General features: G+C 52.2%; 1 protein-coding gene across 1 annotated transcript in view; it reads right to left on the bottom strand.

The window, feature by feature from the left end:
• BANP (BTG3 associated nuclear protein) overlaps positions 1-20,942 on the bottom strand; it is a 111,965-nt gene that overhangs the window by 74,649 nt on the left and 16,374 nt on the right. The window contains 3 exon segments of the mRNA XM_019412959.2: positions 3,889-4,088; positions 5,493-5,584; positions 10,198-10,336. Coding sequence (XP_019268504.1) covers positions 3,889-4,088; positions 5,493-5,584; positions 10,198-10,267 — 362 coding nt within the window. The 5' untranslated portion in view covers positions 10,268-10,336.

Genomic DNA, 20,942 nt, shown 5'->3' with positions numbered 1-20,942 from the left:
GTGCCCCTGCAGCCCACATTCTAAAATGGAGGCCCTTCTGAAATGCGCAGAGGGCCCGCCGCAGCTCCTCAAGGAGCACGTCAGCAGTCGGCCACTTCCAACGTCGACACCAACGTGAGAGGAGCTTTAGAGGTAAAGCCTCAAGTCGCTACACCTAGAACCACAATTAAGCAAAATCCAAATTTACGGTGCACTCCCAAGAAAGAAAAGCACCTACCTGCAGCAACCCGAGTGTTCTTTTCCCCGAGAAGAACACCGTCACTGGATGAAACCTATCCAAATACCCTCACCAACAGGTTTATTACAACGGTTAAGCTTTAGCATCAAAGAAAAAGGTTTTCTTTCATTTCTTTTTCTTGGACTCATTTAAAGAATCTCATTCAAGCGTACAATCTGCAAATCTGGATCCTAAGTCGCCACCTGGAGCTGGCAGCGCTCTGCCGCCTTCTGCCCCCCAAGGAGTAAAGAGAACAAGTAACTCTCAGAGCTAAGAGCACGGTCTCGAGAAAGAACCAGCAGATGAGCGGGCGCATCTCAGAATGCAGACACCGACTTAGCTGTGCACCGCGGCCTCGGGCTGGCTCTGAGCCTCAGGCAGCCTCTCCAAATGGAAGGGCGAGCGGGGTTTCAGACGACGGCTTCTCACCCACCACCCGATTCCTCGTTAACTGAAAAGACCTTTTAAGGGGCCCCCATCTGTCGGGTTCAATTACACTCAGACTTCCCCACGAATCATCCACAATATGGGCCTAAAAAACCTTAAATTAAAAGCATATGATTTACATCTAAAGTAATCCAGAACTTAAATGCTTCTAACTTATATTTTAAATATCTGAGGCCCAAAATAAATAATTGGTAAAAGTACTCTGTTACTCAGAATGTTAATCAATTTTTAATTTATTTTGGAGACTTTCCCTTTTCTACGTCCCACTCAATACTCGCATTTCATACGCACAATTCTCATTTACTTACGGTTTACAAATTTGTAACCTTCTAACTAAAATATACACTTTTTCCTCTGATTTACTGTAATTAAATTCTTCTCCCTTACTTCTCCCCAAAATTTCCTGTCAGCAGCTTTCAACTGTTGTCTTAATTCTTTAAAAATCATTCATATACGTATGACTTAAGGCCACGCTTAGGAGAAAACAGAAAAAGGACTGTTCCTTTCTTACTCTTACACCAGTTTCTACACGTAACTGTTGTACGAAAAACATTCACAAACCCTGTGTCAAGACACAGTAAGTGCGCTCTCTGGCGAGTTGATTTTATGTTACCGGTACAATTACTCAAAGCCAGAAAACCTACCTGATTTGGTTTAGCCAAATCATATATCTGACTCGGTATCAGAAAGCTTTCCTTTTAATTTACCGCTTGTCAATACACACACAGAAAACCACAGCAGCTTTACCTCCTGTCTTGGGGCAGAGGGAAGCACGGTGGGATCTCCACCCAGGGAGGCTGCCCATGGTGTCTCCCCGCCAGCCCCGCGATGGAGAAAACGCTGAAGAAAGCTGGAGAGGCTGGTGGCTCCCTGCCACCCAGAAATGCCTTCATCCAAGTGAGCCCCTCCGCCTTCGGACAACCCAAAGCCCAACAGGACACGGCACACCGGCCTGGAGGCCCAGATCCAAAGGAAGCGGTGCCACCCTGTCTCCCAGCCCCCACCCCCCAGCTTCATGGTTAGGACCGCAGGAGACGGAAACGGAGCCCGTAAAGGCAGGCCCAGGTCACCTCCGTCTCGTCTTGTTTTTGAAGACGAGGAAACTGGAAACGGACAATTAATACCAGCACGCGACTTGACCCAGGTCACCGCGCGGCTTCAGACCAGGGCAGCCCGTGGCACGCAGAGGCCTGTTCTCCCAGTAACACACCCTGCTCCGGACACAAAACAAATCCCAAAACAAGCGGCTCGCAGGTCCAAACCGCAGCCGCGACAGCGCCCTTCAGACCCGGAACTCACCCGCCTGCCCCTGACGGAACCGTCACAAGGCATCAGCTGTGGAATCTGAACGGGCAGACTTCGTCGACACTTTCCCCGACTCGTCAAGATTACCTCTTCCAAACACAGGTAAGGAAGTCACACACGAAGGAGGACCACCCTCGGCACGGGCCGGCTGCTTGCTCACGAGTCATTCTCTTCTCGTGCCCGGGAGCAGCAGTTCCCACGGGAACTGCTGGGGGCAGGGTCTGAAATCCAGTGGGGCCTACTGGGTCATCACACTCTCGAGACACCGCTGGCACTTCGCGGGTACGGCCAAGGAGGTTAAGACGTCCTTTGGCGCATGAGACGCGCTCATCTAACAAAACATCTTCCTGCACAAACTTCCAATGTCCCCGACGCTCAAGGAAAATCAGGATTCTAATGGCTCTCTGAGCCTAGCATCTGACTCTATTCTACGCTCCAACACAAAATGTTCTCGGGTAATTTTAACGTAACAAACTTTCCAGGAATTCAACTATCGTTCGAGTCTAGAAAAAATTCCATTTTGCTTTATTTGAAAGTTCATCAGGAACGGCTCGTCATCTTGTAGGATTCCATCACCAACTACTATTTGAGTTCCCAGTGTGTGTGGACTCACGCCACAGCCCTCCCCACCACCAGGACTCCGCGTACGACGTCTGGGCATCTGGCCTGCTCACTGCCCCCTCGTGCATCTCACCTAACCGTTCACTCACGGAAATACGTGTTATCGTATTATACCCCGCCGGCCTTTAATTTCTCCTTATGCTACCATTAAGACATTTTACTGGTTTTTCCAATATAAATGTTTTCTTCACGTCACATTTTGGGATAAGAGGGTATCACAAAAAAACTGCTCTGAAAACAGGCACTGGTTCTGCCAGGGTGGAGCCCCACGGCCTACAGAGAAGAGGGTCCACGAGGGTCTGCTGGAGGAAACCCACGCGGGATCTGGGAGGACACCTGCAAACACAGGGCGAAAGCCTGTCTCCGAGCAACACCACGGATGAGCCCACCTTCCCTAGGGAGAGAGATCAGGCGTGGGCCACGCGGCATCCCAGACACACGAGGCACTAGCAATCACACCCACACAGCAGCCGTCCCAGACAAACTGGGACAAGTGGCCATCTTGAAAGTGAAGCGTGTTCGTGCGCACTCCCAAACCAAACCAGGAACCCCCGGTCAACCCCACCTGCCCCTTATCGCTGCTCCCATCCCCAGGGCACGTGGGCAGGGCAGAACCCAGCAGACACTGGCAGCAAGGCGACAACAAGAGAGCCCCTAGCAAAAACGCTTCAAGTTCTCATCACCTACAAGGACAAATTCTGCCGCCACCACAAGTGTGACTTTCTTTGGAGCCCCCGTGGGAAGAGATGAGACGCCAAGGCTGATGGAAACTGATGCCCAGAGCCTGAGCTTTTTAGGTCACGCCAGGAACATCAGCATCTAACTGGGCACCCTGGACAGAGACACAAACAGGCCACAGACGGGGAGACATCCTTCCAGTCTAGGTGAATTCTTTATGAAGTTTCAACTCACATGGTAGAAAACTACCACAGGCACCACTAGGTTAGACCGTGAGTGTTTTTAGAAGACACAGTGACTACCGATAGGAAGGAAAGTGCAGGATGCTCCAGGAACACTTACAAGCACTAGCATCTGAGAACCAGCCACACGGGACACAGTAAGGGAAGAAAGGTGCACCTTCCAAGATCTGGTGGGCTGGCTGCAGAGGACACGCCACAGGCGGGTTCGTGCCCGGGAGCCGACTCAGAGGCACTCAGGCTGCACGTCACGCGTGTGCTTTCCTCTCGCTACACCCGGGGCCAGGGAACCGAGGAGGGGACGCCGGCGTGGGCACAACTCCCGCCACCGGGCCAGGCGGGCCGGCGGGCCGGCGAGGGGGCCCCGCGCTCTGCTCTTACCATCGCACTTTGTTGCACGTCTGGGTCGCGCCGAGGGGGGAGCCGGCCACCATGGGGACTTGGATGGGGCTGTGCTGCTTGTTCGTGACCAGGTCCAGCTTCTCCTCTAACGACTTACAAGTGGCCTCCAGGGCTTGCAGCTTGGCCTCGATGCTATCCAACCGTAAGCAGATTGTCTGGTTAATGGAGTACAGGAATGACTGCAAGCGGAAAAGAGAAGACCCTCAGAAGGGACGCCGAGAACCGTAAGCAGCCACGTCCCCGGATGCCGACTGCGGTCGCATCTGTTCGGGGAGAACCACCCCGCAGCGCCTCCGTGGGGGCCCCCTTCCCCAGGGCGTGCTTTCCGGGGCCGTCCCCGTGCGCCCAGGGTCCCAGCTCTGCGACAGCGCGCACGCGGTCTTCGGGACGCTGCCCTGCTGGCCCGAGTCGCCCACCGGGCAAGCGGCACACAGCAAGCGGACGGCCTGCCGGGGCCGGCCGGGCGCTTCCGAACGGCAAGCCCGCCACCCAGTGGCCGGCACGCGGCCTGCGCGTGCAGGGCTGCGGGCTCAAGTCCCACCCGCCTCCCTGGGCCATGGAGCTTCCCTCCAATTCGCTTCCCGCCAGTGGCGCTCCTGGGGGGGGAGCTCGCCCGCAACCAGTGCACTGCCTGCTGCAGGTGGGGGGGGGAGGGGGGGGCTCGGGAAACCACCGCCGGACAGAACAGGAAGCGGTGTCCATCTCTTCTCCCTCCGTTCCTGACTTTGACTTGGGAGACTAACAGACACCTGCGAAAGACGGGCGCGGAACCAGGAGACGGGGACCCGGGACCAGGCTACGGGGACAGACCAGGGGGGGCACAGGGCTGTGGGAACAAGAGACCCGGGCGGGCACGGGGCTGAGGGGACCGGGGGGACCAAGAACGGGGGCGAGGCGGGCTCCAATGGGGAGGGGCAGACATCCTCAGTCCGTGCGCAGCCGAGCTCGTCTTCTCAAGGACCTAGGCGCTTCTGAAACCGCCTGCGCGGGGGGGGGGGGGGGGGGGGGGGGGGGGAGGAGAGCCACGTGATGAACACAGTCCACACGCGTCCACGCAACCCGCTTCGTGGAGCGGTCACTGTGCCGACACACCTCCTCACCAGAGCGGCCACTGGCAGGGAAGGCCCACCTGCACCCCCTCCGAGGACACTCCCGCGGGGACCGGGTGTCAGGACAGCACGTGAGGGCAGCGAAAGGACCGTGAGCGAACAGCACGGGACGGCTGGAAGGGGGCAGCGCGCGAGGGCAGCGTGAGAACGGCGCGTGACGGCAGCACGTGACAAGAGGGCGGGGCAGCGCGTGACGGCAGCACGTGATCACAGGGAGCGGGCGGCGCGTCTCACTCGCGCTGCGCCGCCGCACGCAGCCGCGGCCCTGCGGGGCCCACGGTGCCACAGCGGCACAGGTGGGGCCCGGCGTGGGGTGGGGACGGCAGGGCGGGGCGCGGCGGGGCGCGGGGCGCGTGCTGTCGGAGGGCGCGGAGCGGACACGGAGCGGCGAGGGGGCACGCACTCCACGCGGCAGGAGCGCCCCCAGCAGGCGGGGCAGGTGGAGGAGGGACCGGGGAGGCGCCGCACTCTCACCTTGATGGAGGGGTCCTGGCAGTTGATCTCCAGGCGCTGGCGCTTCAGGGCCGGCTCGTCGTCGTCGGTCACCACATGGTTCTCCAGGACCACTGAAAACCAACGGCGGGGACAGAACACACACTTGAACGTGAACGGCCGGACGGGGCCGCGTCGATACTAAGCTAGTAAGCAGTCGGGCCGCCTTTCCAGTAATGGAGAAATAACGCGACCCCTTTCTCATTGTACTTGTTTCGTGTAAACTTAAAACTCTCAAACAGAAAACAGGAGCTCCCCTTAATCTCAAAAAAAAAAAAAAGTGCAACACCAGACAAAGGAGTTGCCTGATAGGCCACCAACTTGACCTAACACCAAAACGACAGACTTCCCACTTAGCGCTTGCTCCGTTGAGCTGCCCTGTTGGAACGTCAGCAGGAGAAAACCCAAGTAGCACACATTTCTCTCCAGCGTCCAAGTCCTGTCTGTTGGCCACCGCACTGGAAAACCAAAACCGCTCTCATACTCCCCTTCCGTAGGTGTTTACTCCTCAAAACCGTCTCAGCCCCGGCGCGCGGGGAGACCGCCTCAGCTCTCCCTGCACTAGCCACCCGCCCTGTCCGCACCTCCCAACTCCCCCTCCCAGCTCCTCCGCACTCTGGGCCGGCCCGGGGGGTGCTCCCCACCGCCTTCCGATCGTCCAGCATCCACCGCAAAAACAACAGTAAAGGTGACACAAAATCCCACACCAAAACTGCCACAATCACATCGTCCCTGCAAACGCGCTTCTCTCTACCCCTGCTCCTCGGCCCCAGACCTAGTCAATCTGTAAGCGGGACACACCCACAAACGTAGACAGAATTTTAGATTCGACGTTTGTTTTCCACATGATACGGTGAGGGCTTTTCCATTTTGCCCCAGTATTTCCTCCTCCTCGTCTTGCCAAAGTCACCAACCTTCACTGCCTAGTATATTTCCCCTCCCCCCGTCCTGCGTGGTCACACGTGGACACAAACATGGTGCACAGAGTGGGGGTGCCACGGGCTTACCAACAGATCCGTCTGCATTTTTCCTCTCCACTTAGCAACGGAACGTGGACAACCCTCCTGGTTAGTGGCTTCAATTACTTTTTAAGGGCAATATCAGAAATATTACCAGTGTGTGACGATACACAGGTGCGTGTGTAGAACGCTGTACGTATACATGCACACACCAAGACAAGTTACCACGGCACTTGTGGGAATAAACCACAGCACGCAAACACTTCGGGGTATCATCTGTCCGCCTTTCAAATGCACCCCACGTTCTAGATGGACTCGCCGCGACAGGCATCATCGTCTGCCTTGCTCAGACGGTGCTGTCTGACCACATCCCTGCTCCTCCCCCAAGCATCCCAGAACCACCCACCACCCAGCCATCTCTACTCAGGGAAATCCATCCACCTTCCCTGCAGCCCCGTGCAGATGCCGGAACTCACACCAGCTCATGCTGTGATACCAGCATGGCACGGCGTCTACCCCCCGGGCAGGCGCCTCCCCGCCCTTTACCCACAGAGCTATGCACAGATGCGGGCAAAGCGCATCCTGCTGGCATGTGATTCCTCACCTGCTAAGGGACAGCTGGGGCAAGCACGGGGAAAGCCAGGTGCCCTGCCCCCACCTCAAAGCATTGACACTTTGACAGCTTGTACAGACTAAGGTTCCAAATAAGATCTCGATTTTTTTTCAAGTGTCAATGCCTTTAAGCCCATACCTACTAGATGACTCATCTCCAAACTCCAACACTTGGAGACGCTGAATGGTCCTATGGCTCAAACGTGAACCTTTCATGGGTCAAGGCAAGAGCTGTAAACTGATTTCCTAGAGGTAAATTATCCAGAGCTGTACCTTGCAGACCCTTATAGCCAAGGTCAACAATAACAGAGAGCATCTTGCTTACCAAAGGGCTTTGCATCATGCACCGTGGATCCTGCGGAGGGAATGCCTCAGCCACCTCCACAGAAATGGGTGAGAATGGATTCTCATTCAATTAAGTAAAAATAGGAAAAATCCATGCCTACGAGTGTTTGTGGTTAGCAAAACACGGGTTCTCAAAACCCGAGTCTATTTACTCCCACTGGTGGGTGAAAACTGGTAGGTGAATCGTATCAGGACTGGAAGACAGATCCTGGCAACCGTTATCCTAATCCTTTTAATTTGCTGAACAGAAAGCAAGTCCAGTGAGGTTAAGTGACTTGTCCAGGGCCACACGGCTAGTTCCTGTAACTACAGAAGAGTCCGCGCCCCACAGCAGCGTCAAGTACCTCAAGGCTTTAAGCAAAGGGGCAGACGCGTAAAAGGCAGTGCACCCGCGGCAGATGACAGAGGCGAGCGTGCCAGGATCCTAGCGGTGACCTTCTATGGACGTGGGGCTGCAAGTTTACTTTCCTTCGTCCTTTGCTACATTTGCACACCTTGCTTGCGCTGCCTTTTAGAATTCTGCTCGCAGTACTTTTGGGTAGAAGAACTCCGTGTTCATTACAGCCGTGACTAACAACTGGAAGGGCAGGCCTAAAGAAGGCTGCGATCTCGGTCCATGCCAGACGGGCATAGTGAGCGCAGCCATGGCCGGGGGCGGGAGGGAGGCGGCAGCGAGGGGACATGAAAAGTAGAGGAACCTAAACGTCTTTGTTTTCATACATGCCAATGAGCAGTTCTTCTGCTAGGATTTACGTCTACTCGCCTAACTACTTGTAAATTTCACAAAGTTCGTATTTTATGGATGAGGGAAAAAAATCATCTCAGTCTTAAGCCCACTCTAGAGGCAAACACGTATATGCAGCATGGTATTTGCTGGGTGTGTGCAAGTCCTTTTGGACCAGAGATTGGAAGCTTTCTGTCTACTAAGGCCTCAGAGAGCCCCGTACACAATGGTCTCAAGAAACAGTAAACTACAGTTGCCAGTTATTTAAGGAACAGAGACGGGATAAAACCAAGCTTAGACATGGTTTCTCTGAGCCTTCTCTGAACTATAATCTACAGAGAAACAATTTATTTAGGAAGGAAACTCTCTGGAACTTTAACAGTTCTAAAAAGGTTTAAAAGTTATGTAATAGGAACATTTTTCTTTGGTAACATTGCAATGTGTGTTTTCTAAAGAAACTGTCATTCACCTACCAAAATATGAAGACATTTTTAAAAGTGTTCTACAGTGATAGTGCTTCTGTTTTTCTTAGCTCAGTGGCATCTAAGGTGTGGTGCTAATGAGGCCAAGGTTCCAAGTTCTAGCTCTAAACAAACAGACTCTCACAGACAAAACTGTGGTCACACGGCCGCACTCACAGACCGTAACTTTGTTCAGTGACCTGCCAGGCTCTTGATCTCGCCAGCCGACAGGTGACAGTGGTTCTTACAAACAAATCAGAAGCAAAATAAGAGGAAAAGCACAGCATCCCTCAAAAGAGGACCTCGGTTTCTTTGTGACTGCTCACGTGATTCTGAAATCATTTATACTACTCTCTCCCTTCCAGAGCAGAGCCAAGTTCCAAATGAAGTTTTTTCAATTAACATATCGAACAGATCACAAAAGATAGACGTCTTCCTACTTCTTATGAGATTTCTGAAAATTCTCTTTTCTGCGGGGGAAAAAAAAAGTCAGCCTTTCAATTCTATTATTCCAAAAAGAATAACCAGGCAACTAAAACACTCAGTGATTGTATCGTATGCACTTCTCATTTCAAACTTTAAAAAAAAAAAGGGGGGGGGAGGAATTTACTAAGAAATCTTCTAAAACAAATGTGTACACAAAGCTTTTCATAAATGAAATTCCTAAAATGTAGGGTTTCTTTTATACACAGTCTCTCAAGACAAATATTTAAAGTTTCAAAGTAGATGTGTGCTTTTAACATCGTGAAGAAAAATTGCCAGCCTTAAACAAAAATACAGAAAAAAAGTCATTCTCACACACAGTCAATGACAGAATAACTGAATAAAACATTACTGCGAGGGGCGCCTGGGTGGCTCAGTCGTGAAGCGTCTGACTGGCTGAGGCCACGATCTCCTGGTTTGCTTATGAGGTCAAGCCCGTGGCGGGCTCTGTGCTGACAGCTCAGATCCTGGAGCCTGCTCGGGATCCTGTCTCCCTCTCGCTCTGACCACCCCCAACTCTCTCAAAAATAAACGTTAAAGAGAAAAAACCCACTATTGGAAATGTGATTATTAATCGTGCAAATAATCCAGTTGAGTGTTTAAAAAAAATTATTAAAAAAAAAAAGTGAAAACTTTTCCGGGAAATCTGTTAGTGTCGTATCAAAGGTTTGAACATACACAGCAGTTCTACTTCTGGGAACGAACCCTACAAACATATCTGCGAAGATACACAGGCAAGGGTCCTGACTACCAGGGTGTGGTGCAGACAAGGTCGGTGGCGTCTACAGGGAAGAGGCCCATCGGTCGGGGCACACGCGAAGCAGACCTGTGCGCTCCCGCAAAGCATGGTTTCCAAGGCGCACTACGGTCCGGGGGGAAGCCGTGGAACCCCAAGGGTCACAGGACCGCCGTGGGCAGGGGAGGAAGGTGGCTCCCCCCTGGGATGGACGGCCACGGGGCCGACGTTCCGGCTCCCCACGGTTAGCGCGTGCATCGCCTTTGCTCCTGCTTTACTTTTCAAAGGAAAGAAAACTTCTGGAAGTGCTTCTGGACTTCTGAAGGACAGAGAGAATAAGAATGTGAGCTGCCCCACAGCTCCCTACCTGGGTGACCAGGACTCAGGTCTTCCACGGCAATCTGCACCACATCCGCCAGATCCTGTTCTGACATCATCCAGAGCGAGAGGAGGGTGGCCGGCGAGTGGGCAGGAGTCAGACTCGCGCAGGACTGCGTCTCTGCCACCTACACAAGCGAGACAGACAGGGACAGGGAGATCACACGGTGACCCGTGACGTGAGGCTGACCGCCAGCCTCGGGGCTCCCAGATCACATCCGGTGCCGTGCTGTTGGATACAGGCCACTCCTCGCTTCAAACCACCAAAAGGTAGTGCTCTCGGAGAAGCGAGCGGCAGTTCAGAAACCCTGCTCATCCTCACCGCCAGACCGGCCCTGCCCCACAGCCTCCCGCTTCCCGCTTCCTCGGTCCACTCCGCGCCCCAGCCTCCCCTGCTCGGCCTCCCGTGACGGCCTGAGCACTGACCGTGCCGTCCGCCAGCCAGGAGTCTCAGCGGCCCCCGCCCGGCCGGCCCATCCTGCCACACACACCGCACCGCCCGGTACCACGCTGCCCTGCCTCCCGCTTTTACCTGAACGGGCCCTTCTACCCAGGGCTGTCGCTCCCATACTCCGTTTCTGCGGCTCGAGGCACCATTCCGCTAAGCGCCTCTGCTTTGCTTTCCTTTGGCTTCCAGAGCAGACCCAAACCACAGCACCGCCCTGCTACCATGGCCTGGGAGCACCATCGTCCGTTCCCCCAAGCGCCCTCACGGGCAGGGGTTTGAACGGTCATCCCTGAGCCAAAAACCATGTCTGGAACAGTCAGTTACTTTCTTCTTGCTCCTGAAACACTCTGATTAGGCCAAGAGAGACCTTATCTTCCAAAACAAAAATGAGGCCATGTCGTGTCACATATGGTCCATCAACACACGGATCTAAACATACTACGTAAAAATGGGACATCCTGGAGAACTCAGGAATCAACGTCACCGTGACAGTTTATCTTACATGTTTTGTTTTAATTATTTGTGGTAAATGTTTATAAAATAAATCATGTATTGATCTTTCCCCACCTAGACTATGCCCTCAACTCTACAGCTGTGTTCCTTTTGGCACTGAGTGCTCCCAGCCCCCAGTCAACACTCCTGTGGGGCAGGAGGAGTCAAATTAAAGTTTTCAGATCACCCGCTTTCAGCTACGGGTCTAGCGACAACTCCTGTTAACGAATAAGTTCCAAGAGGCATAAAGTTCTAAATTCTCACATCCTGTGAATGGAGTGGCTCCTCTTCCCCTTCTTCCAGATTTAAATTCTACATAATTTCTTAGAGGAAACAATTATAAAAAGGAGAAACCAATCTCCTGCCTTAAATCTCCCTTTTCTTTTTTCTTTTGGTGAGTGCAGGGGGTAGGGACAGTATGGGGGTGGGGACGGGCAGAGCAGAGAGAGAGAGAGAAAGGGAGAGAGAGAATCCCAAGCAGGCTCCAAGCTGAGTGCAGAGCCTGATTCGGGACTTGATCTCACGAGCCACGAGATCATGACCTGAGCAGAAGTCAAGAGTCAGATGCTTCACCAATTGAGCCGCCCAGGCGCCCCTTAAATCTTCCTTTGTGGAGTATGTGCAACATTCCTATGTAAATGCATGATCAAATGTATAACCGGTAAAATTGCAAAGGTGCTTCTATTCCCAGCTGATACACCTGACTCAACAGTGAACAAGGTGTCTATGCACCAAAGGAGAAACTGATGACAAGCGCCAGGGAGGGAAAAAGAGGCCTCAAGGTACTGTGACAGAACCCTTTAAGAGTCCAACTATGAAAAGACAGCAGTGACGAAGATTTTTCATCTTTCCCTGCCCCGCCATAAAAACACATGAGCAAGTAGGATAGCAAAACCAAAATCCAGGCCCATGTCTATAACAAGATTCAGTGATGAGGTATGCCTAATGAACCCCAAAATACCAGCAAGTGGGGACAAATCACTGACAGCTACAGGATCGCCATGGTGGGAGCAGGTACAAAGCAGGAAGCAGAGAGAAGCAATGGGACAGGGTGACAACAGCAGCTGAAACCAGGCGGTGAGCACAGTCCAATGGCGGAAGCCACAAAGGGCTTTGCGGGAGCATCTAGAAGGCCTAGACAGTCTGGGCCCCATGAACTCTCAAGGCTAATTACCCAAAGCTCCCTTCTAGGCTAAATACCCTAGAGAGAAACAACTGGAAATAGAATACCAAATGTACAGGACAGAGAAAATAGAGACTGAGAGAAATGGAAGTCTGGTTGAAGATGAGAAAGGTGTACCCGGCTGGCTAAATCAGTGGTATGTGCTCTGAGTAGTGAGTTCGAGCCCCATGTTGGGTACAGAGCTAACTTAAAAAAAAAAGAAAGTGGGAGAAAAAAAACAGAGCCAGGAGAGCTCAGAAAATGAGTTACTGCGTCTTTTAAAACTTTCTAACATCAATAGAATGTAGAGCCTAGAACACGGAAATTAGAGATAACTATTCTAAATCCTGCCTCCCTTCTAAATATCCAGGCAAATTAATTCCACATGAAAATGAACAACAGAAAATACTGAAGTCCAATCTCATGCAAAGATTATAGGTTTTAAAGGAGACTAAAGGAGCACTTTGGTGGCTCGGTCAGTTAAGCGTCCAACTTCAGCTCAGGTCATGATCTCACGGTTCGTGGGTTCAGGCCCCGCGACAGGCTCCGTGCTGACAGCTCGGAGCCTGGAACCTGCTTCGGATTCTGTGTCTCCCTCTCTCTCTGCCCCTCTCCCACTCACACTCTGTGTGTCTCTCTCAAAAATAAACATTAAAAAAATTTTTTTAATAAAAAAATAGAAAAAGAGACTAAGGAGGAAAATAATAGCACTACAGACCATGAAAGCGTGCGTAAAGCCATGTCCTTGAAAGAGATGAAACCCAACCCTAGTATCCCAAAACAAGCTGAACTACACAGAGGGAGCGGGTTATCGTTAGCCCTTAAGCCAGCATTACAGATGTGCAGAAGTGAGGGGACAGGACGCAGGAGGGAAGTGAGAAGGCGCCCAGGAGCACATAAACACGGTAAACTGTGCCTTAAGAAAAATGAAATGAGAAAAAGGGGGCAAATTGGAAGAATGAGAACGAAATGAAGGAAGAGTTCAAGAATGAGGAGCACAGATGACGGGCAGAGAAGGCCCCGTGGACGTGGAGAGCAAGGCTCTAATGACGAAAACCAAAGCAAAGTCCAAGGAAACAGAGCACTCAAAAGTGTAAATCAAGAAAACTCTTCAGAAGGGGGAAAGTTTAAAACTACTTATGAAAAAGACACACCACAAACCTCGGTGCAGGAGCGGGGGGACAAATCAATCCCAAGACACATGCTAATAAAAATTAAAAAAAAAAATTCCTTTACACATCCAGGCAAAAAGAACAGGTGACTTAAAATGGGCAAAAACGGATGATTAAATACAACAGAAAGAAGTAGATTAACATGTCTAAGATACTCGAAGAAAGAAATGTGAGCCAAGAATTTTATATCCAGACAGAATGACTTTCAAGTGTGAAGGCAGCAAACATTTATCACCCTCTAGCTCTCAGAGAAGGGCGTTCCCATCAACCCTTCCTGAAAAAGCCGCTAGAAAACAAAGCTCAGAAAACTCAAGTCACTTGAGGAGACAACACGCACACTGGTTGGGGGTGAGCACTGTGCATTTACAAGCAGAACTAAGACTAAGTGAAGAATAAAGGAGAGAGTACCGTCCACAATGGCTACACGCTCTGTGACACACATACAACTGTTCACAATGGGGAAAAACATGGGGAGAACATACACAGAAAAAGGCCGACGATCTCCCAGGACCACGTTGAGTGGGAGCACTGGCGTTCCCTTCTGAGAACGTTCGTGTGCGGGTGAGTACTTCTGGGACAGTCCAGGTCGATCATTCTTCACGTCCTTGAGAATCAGCACAAGCAGACCTGTGCCAAGATCTACGTACCCAAAAACCCAAAACAAAACAGCACAACCAAGGCGTGGTTCTAGAGGCAAAAGGGTGGACGCGGCCTACACGTACACCAACAGGGAGTTAAAACAGGGCCCACGAGGCCACACGACGGGACGCCAAGTGGCTGTGTGAAGGAGCCAGGCAGGTGTCTCCCAGAATCCACGCCCAAGATACAGAGTTATATGAATATAAGCGGGGCAGAAGGTGTATAGCATGCTTTTTTTAAAAAAGAAATATGCTGAATACGCACAGACTATTTGCACAGACGATTCCTGGGACATAAGAGGGAGAGAAAACTATTTTTCCCTTTTCACTCTCTTATAATGTTTGCATTTTTATCCTGCGCATGTGTCACCTTCTCAGAAATAAAACTGGTCAGCTAAACACATGGGCGTAAACTGCTGGGGAAATCCTCAATTCCAGCGTCCACCCCAGAGCGCGCTGCCTGGGCACCGGAGCGCGTGTCCCTCCCTGGGAGCGGGGGTCGCACGCACGGCAACCGCTCCGAGGAGGCGCCACGGCGAACCCGGTGGACCCAGGAGGGCCCGTCAGGCCTGACGCAGGGTAGAGAACAGATGTCTGCTGACTCCGTGTCCTCCAAAGATGACCCCTAAGTACAGACTCACTGGCAGCCAGTCTGAAGATCAGGGCTACTCGGGCCATAAACTTGGTCGTCTTCTGTCCAAATTAAGAGCCCAAGCAAAGATTATTAAAGGGTACAGTGAGCTGTTTCCTGAAGGCAGTGGTCCTCGGGGACAAAATACCACCCAATCAACCTTTGACCTGGTGGATTTAAAATGTTTTGGGGTCACAGATTGCTTTCAAAATGTAAAACAAAACAAAACAAAACAAAACAAAAAACTGTAGACCGTTTTCCAGGAAAAAAGCACGACAGACAAAATTCTGCCAAGTTTCAGAGCTTCACAAACACCAGGAAGGGCTGCCTATCTCAGCCGCCCTTCTCCCCTGCTCAGTGGAGGAACCCGAATTTACTGGGCCACGCGGCCGCCAGACCGCTCCCCCCCGCTCCAGCCGCTCCTGCAGCCTAGTGACCAGGCCTGGCCGAGGGGGTGTACGTGCAGACGCGGGGGCAGCTGCCACGACACCTCGTTGAGGACACCTGGCGTGTGGCCACAGCCATCCTGTTTTCCTGCTGCTGGACCACAGGGATGAGGACGGGACAGAAGGAACCAGAACGGCGGAGCAAAGGACAAGACGGACGCTGCCACATGTCCCTGGACTGCCGGCCTCAGACTTCCTTATCAGAAAGGAAAATAACCAACCACCTGCTCTGAAACAGCGTATTCTGGGATCTGTAATGCGCAGCCAGGCTTGACCTAAGTGTTGCGCACCGAAGCCGTTCGCGACGGCCCTGGGCTCAGAGGCTCCAGGTTAAACTAGCTGTCTCATAGAGGGCTAACGGAAAGTTTTCAAACGCCCAGTTCAAGCTTTTTCCTGGCCTCTAACAGTTCCGCGAGCAGCTGAGGAAAATACTCCAAACTCTCCATAAAATCCCGCATCCCAACGTCTTCCAAATGAGGACACCACACGTTATCCAAGTTGTTTACTCAAAATGGTTCTGTTGCCAGGACAGAGTCACTTAAAATTCTGCTAACAGGGAAGGTTTGAACAGAAAACACTAGGGCAAGAAGCCCAAGAAAACTGGAACAGAGCGATACATGCGGTTGCCATTTTGGCAAATTAAATTTACCATTTCTCAGAAGTCCTGGAGACAGTCCAGTCTTCACATAATAGAGCAGCTGGACTGAGATGAATGTACAACAACGTCTCTGATGGCAACGACTAGTCAGAACCTTAGCAAGCCCGTGAAGACGGCGTCTTCCCTGGGGCACAGGAAGGAGAACCCGCCGACCACGATCAGCGACCTAAGCGCCTGAACTTCGGGAACGAGAAAAGAAGTGACGGCAGGCCGTCCGTCCCGTCAACCGCTGCACTTGTTAACGGGAATGACGCTGCTTCAATCGCACGGACCAAAATGGAAAGATCCCCAGAACACAACACCAACGGAAAGGAACGTAAGAGGAAAATCGCCCGACAGCATGTATACGATCCCAGTTCGGCTTTCCAACAAGTGCGCGCGCGCACGTGTGTGTGTGTGCGCGCGTGTGTGGTCACATGTCTTTGTGTGTAATGCACACGAGAGGCCTGGAGTGATCACGGTGGACCTGCTGGTACCCGTGAGGGAGGGAAGGTGTAGATGACACGGGATCCCTTCATCCTCTGTCCTTCCCGAGGGCGGAGCCTTCTGTAGGCACATTATGACGATCACCGTGAAATGCTTTCTCTACAACAGAGCAGTACGTGGCCAAGGCCCACGGCATCAAATGCCGACAAACACGAGGGAGCCGCCTCAGCCTGCAGGGAAGCGGCATCGGGGACGGTCCTCGCCATCCTTTCTCCTCTCCCTTCCAAGTCCCGGCCCCTCCTCGCCTGGGCTCGGCGGGCCACCTCGCCACTTCCCCCAGGGCTTCCCTGTGGCTCCGTGGGCACCCCCCCCCACTCCTGCCCCCACACACGCCGTGCCCTCCTCACAGCCCCTCAACGACAGCTCTGGGCTCACTCCCAGAGCTACTCCCCCACCCCCCCATCTCCGGTGCTCTGCTCCCCTCCAGAGCACAGCCCCCCAAGTTGCTGCCAGACTTGCTGTCTTCATCCCCTCTAGAACCCAGACCAGCGGTCCCCTCTCCCCCCCCCCCCCCCCCCCCCAGCCAACCGCCCAGTTGGGTCCCGTGCTCCTCGCCCGCAGCACCTGCACGGGCTCTGTCCCGCCTCCTCCACGCGCCTCCTGGCCTTCCCTTCCCTCTGTGGAGGTCGGCGTCAGAGGGAATGCCCGGCTGGGGGCAAGGCCTTTCTCAGTCCTTCTGGAACACCATCTGCGTGCTGATGGCGCAGGCTCACCCTTCAGCTCAGACCTCTCAGGTGAACTCCAGACCCACGAAGCAAACAGCCTCCCGACACCATCCCTGGGAGTCCAGTCTCGATTTCGACGTGCCCAAACCGCACTAGACCCCCAACCCCACAACCGCCCTGCTCCTCCCAGACCTTCCCTGTCAAAACCTCCAGTCCTCGGTTCTTGTCCCTCTTAGAGCCACTCTGTGGGCAAGTGTCTGGCTTCCTGCGCGCTGGCCTCGTCACCTCACATCTGGATTTGTGTGCTGGCCTCTGCGTGGGTCTCACCGCTCCGTCTTTGCCCCGTAACTGTTCCCAATACCTAGTGAAAAAGCTACTTGGACCGCGTGAGAACACATGTCAAACTACGCCCCTTACCTGTTCAAAGCCCACCAAAGCCTTCCTGCCAACTCAAGTGCTTGCTGGAGTGCCAGCCAGCACCCTCCGGGGCCCGTCAGGCTCTCCCCACTGCTGCTTACGGGTCCCTGTCCAAGGTGGCCTCCCCACTCAGCAGGCGCCCGTTCAGCTCAGGGCCCCGGCACTCCAACACCTGCCCGCCCCTACCCAACGCCATCTTCCCAGAGACACTGAATTACACCCACTCAAGACCCACCCCCAGCACCCGCCTCCCTGCTCCCCTCTCCTGCTTCCGTGCAAAGCACTGATGGTCCACCTCACTACGTGTGCTAAATACTTACTTCGTCTAACACCTGTCTCCCCTACTGGAAGATGAGCCCCACTGGGGCAGGAAGTTCCATCACTCTGCCCCCTGCCTAGCAGAGGCTGCACACTGGAACGCTACGAGCCCACTGTGGGGTTACGTGCCAACGCACAGCTGGGAAGGTCAGCATTTCCACTAAAAAACCACGGAGTAAGCTCTTCAAAGTACTGCCTTTGTGTCTTGATTTCGCTAAGGACTCAGTAGGAAGAGCCTGCAATTATCGATCTTGTGGTCATGAGTTCAAGCCCCACGGTGCGTGTACAGATTGCTAAAACAAGAAATAAACTTCAAAAAAGAAAAGAAAATCAAAAAGGACTAGACCACAATGGAGTCACGAGTCTGTTTAGTTTACGACGGCCAACTTCATACGAATGGCGCGCTCAGTCGTTAACAATGAAAGTATGACGAGCCGCTCGTCACTTGTCAACGGCAGACACGAGCAGCCGTCCCATCAGCTGAAATACAGAACTGCACATTTATTTTTAATTTTGCTAACTTTTAAATATTTCGGATCCCCATAAAATAAAACCACAAGGCCATTAAAACAGGCGTAAGAGACAAACTACTGTATTTGAGCGCACACACAACTTTGCTTTAGCAGTAACAGCTAAAAAATAAAATGCTACAGGCGATCGGCTCTCGTTACGTGAAAAAACACAGCAAGAAAAAAACCACCAAATAAAGCCTCCCTGTGTTGACACAAGGACCTTCCCAGTCACTGCGGGAACAACACGTGAGTTGTCTCACTAGGGATGTCACACGTACGGGATTTATTTTCTCATCAATTGTTTTAGGGCAGAAATTGTTCACAGGGCCGTTTCCGACATTAACCCTCGAGCGAAGCCTTGATGCCGAGTGTGATTTGGACGAAGTTGTTTCCGCACAGCCTCCCCGGGCAGCGACCTGACTCCGGCTACTGCAATTACTTACCAGCCATCAGAAGCACGCAGAGGGGCCAGGCTGAAGAGACACAGTCGGCGGAGGCCCCTACCTTGCAGGCCCTTGAGGTCTAGGGACGAGGACACGAACTGAGGGTGGGGAGCGTCCCGGGACAAATACGTGACAGTCTCAGGACGCCATGACACGACACAGACGCTTGGGACCAGACAGCAGTGCCGGGGAGGACCGCTGCCGCCCCAGCCCGCGGCCCGCCGAGCCGCCACCTGTCACCCCGCATGGCTCCTGGTGGAGGCTTCGAACGCACGCGAGCAGGAATGTCAAGCCCACCGCGCCATAAAAACCACAACAGGGATTTCCATCCCCACGTAAGGACGTGGCTAAGCAGCACTCGAGGCGAAATCTCCAGAAACAGGGAAACCTCCGGGAAACTGAAATCATTCCATTTAGTCAAATCCTTTTGGATGGAAGTAGTACGGTAATAAAATAATTAAAAGCTGGTCTGCGGCAAGCAAAAAAAAAATCCGTATTTATTAAGCTGAGATATGTGGAAAAAACTCTGCTCGCTTCCTTTTTTCCTCCGAAATCCGTGTAGGCAAAGGACGAACTGGGGAGGAAAGGGACATAGTTCCATAAAAGGTCAGGGGCCAGATAAACAAGGACACTGGGAAGCAGGAAATCCTTCTTCCCAAGGTTTTCACTTCTTGGGAAGAGCCAGCCCACTGCCCCTCGTGTCAGACAGCCCCCGAAATGTGTTTACATTTAAAATTAGACAAAGAAGGCCAATTAAGCCTCAGGTAGCAGATCCTTCCCCTTAAGGTTGATAGGTTCGGCTAAATGTGCCACTTTCACTCTTCCTTTCCGAAAACCACAGACCTCAAACGTCCACCACGACACACGAAGGAGACGTGGCTGGATTCCAGCCGCCCCCACGGCCCCCACGGCCCTAGTTCACACACGCACGGCACCCAGGACCCCCTTTACCGCCTTAGAGTTAGTGAGGCCCCCAAACAGTTAATGCTTGTATGGGTGTATCTATCAGTAGTTACCATATTTGAAATTAGAACAGAAAATCTTTGAATATTTCTTTATTCGTTTGGAAATTGTAAAAACCAACACATTCCATGTTAACATACAAGATAGTTTCCAAAACAGCAGCAGCAGCAAAATCTTAGCAAGAAGAGGGCCACAGTGTGGCATATTCACAAATCTGTCTAATGCAGACTTACTGGGAAGCAGCTGGATCCCCCCACGCACATCAGCTCCCAATCTGCTGCACCAGAACGAACCATCCTGGTTGACATACGTGAAGAAAATTCACCCTCACGCAGAGTGCTGCGGGGGCAGTATTGTACCAGCCTTTTCCGGCACCTGTGGATAGTCTTTCTTAATCCAACGGCAAAACTCAAGTGGTGTTTTATTTTTCTAAAGTCATGTTGCATTGAAACCCTATGAGCGAACATTTTACTTTAGTGTTTCAAAATTCATTGGTCTGGGGGCGCCTGGGGGGCTCAGTCGGTTAAGTGTTCGACTTTGGCTCAGGGCATGACCTCACAGTCTGTGGGTTCGAGCCCCGCATCGGGCTCTGTGCTGACAGCTTGGAGCCTGGAACCTGCTTCGGATTCGGGGTCTCCCTCACTCTCTGCCCCTCCCCTGCTCACACTCTGTCTCTCTCTCAAAAATTAAGCATTAAAAATTTTTTAAAACAAAAAATAAAGTTTCATTTAAAATAAAATAAAATAAAATAAAAATAAAATCCATTGGTCTGTCTTGCACTTTCTTTTTTAAATTTTTTTTTTTTTTTAACATTTATTTATTTTTGAGACAGAGAGAGATAGAGCATGAACGGGGGAGGGGCAGAGAGAGAGGGAGACACAGAATCCGAAGCAGGCTCCAGGCTCCGAGCTGTCAGCACAGAGCCCGACACGGGGCTCGAACTCACGGACCGCGAGATCGTGACCTGAGCTGAAGTCAGACGCTTAACCGACTGCACCACCCAGGCGCCCCTGTCTTGCACTTTCAATGGATTACTTTTACCCAAGTGCAACTTTGTAACATCACACACGGAACATTCCAGGTGTAGTTCATCATGTATTACCAAAAGCATCACATTCACTAACACTGATATCAGAAATACCTTTAAGTACTGAGAAGCTATCAGGATCTCGATGACAGATACACACTTCCCAAAATTCCAATTCCACTTGAAAACGCAAATTTTCTCACCAGTAATGGTGCCACAGTGGCTTTCCTTGAAGCAACAGGCTAACTTAATTCAT

This window comes from Panthera pardus, unplaced genomic scaffold (assembly GCF_024362965.1).
Source record: "Panthera pardus isolate Hobbes unplaced genomic scaffold, ASM2436296v1 HiC_scaffold_19, whole genome shotgun sequence".
In the NCBI taxonomy this organism is placed as follows: Eukaryota; Metazoa; Chordata; class Mammalia; order Carnivora; family Felidae; genus Panthera; species Panthera pardus.
The sequence above is the reverse complement of the archived record's forward strand: the minus strand, read 5'-3'. Positions and strand labels throughout refer to the sequence as shown.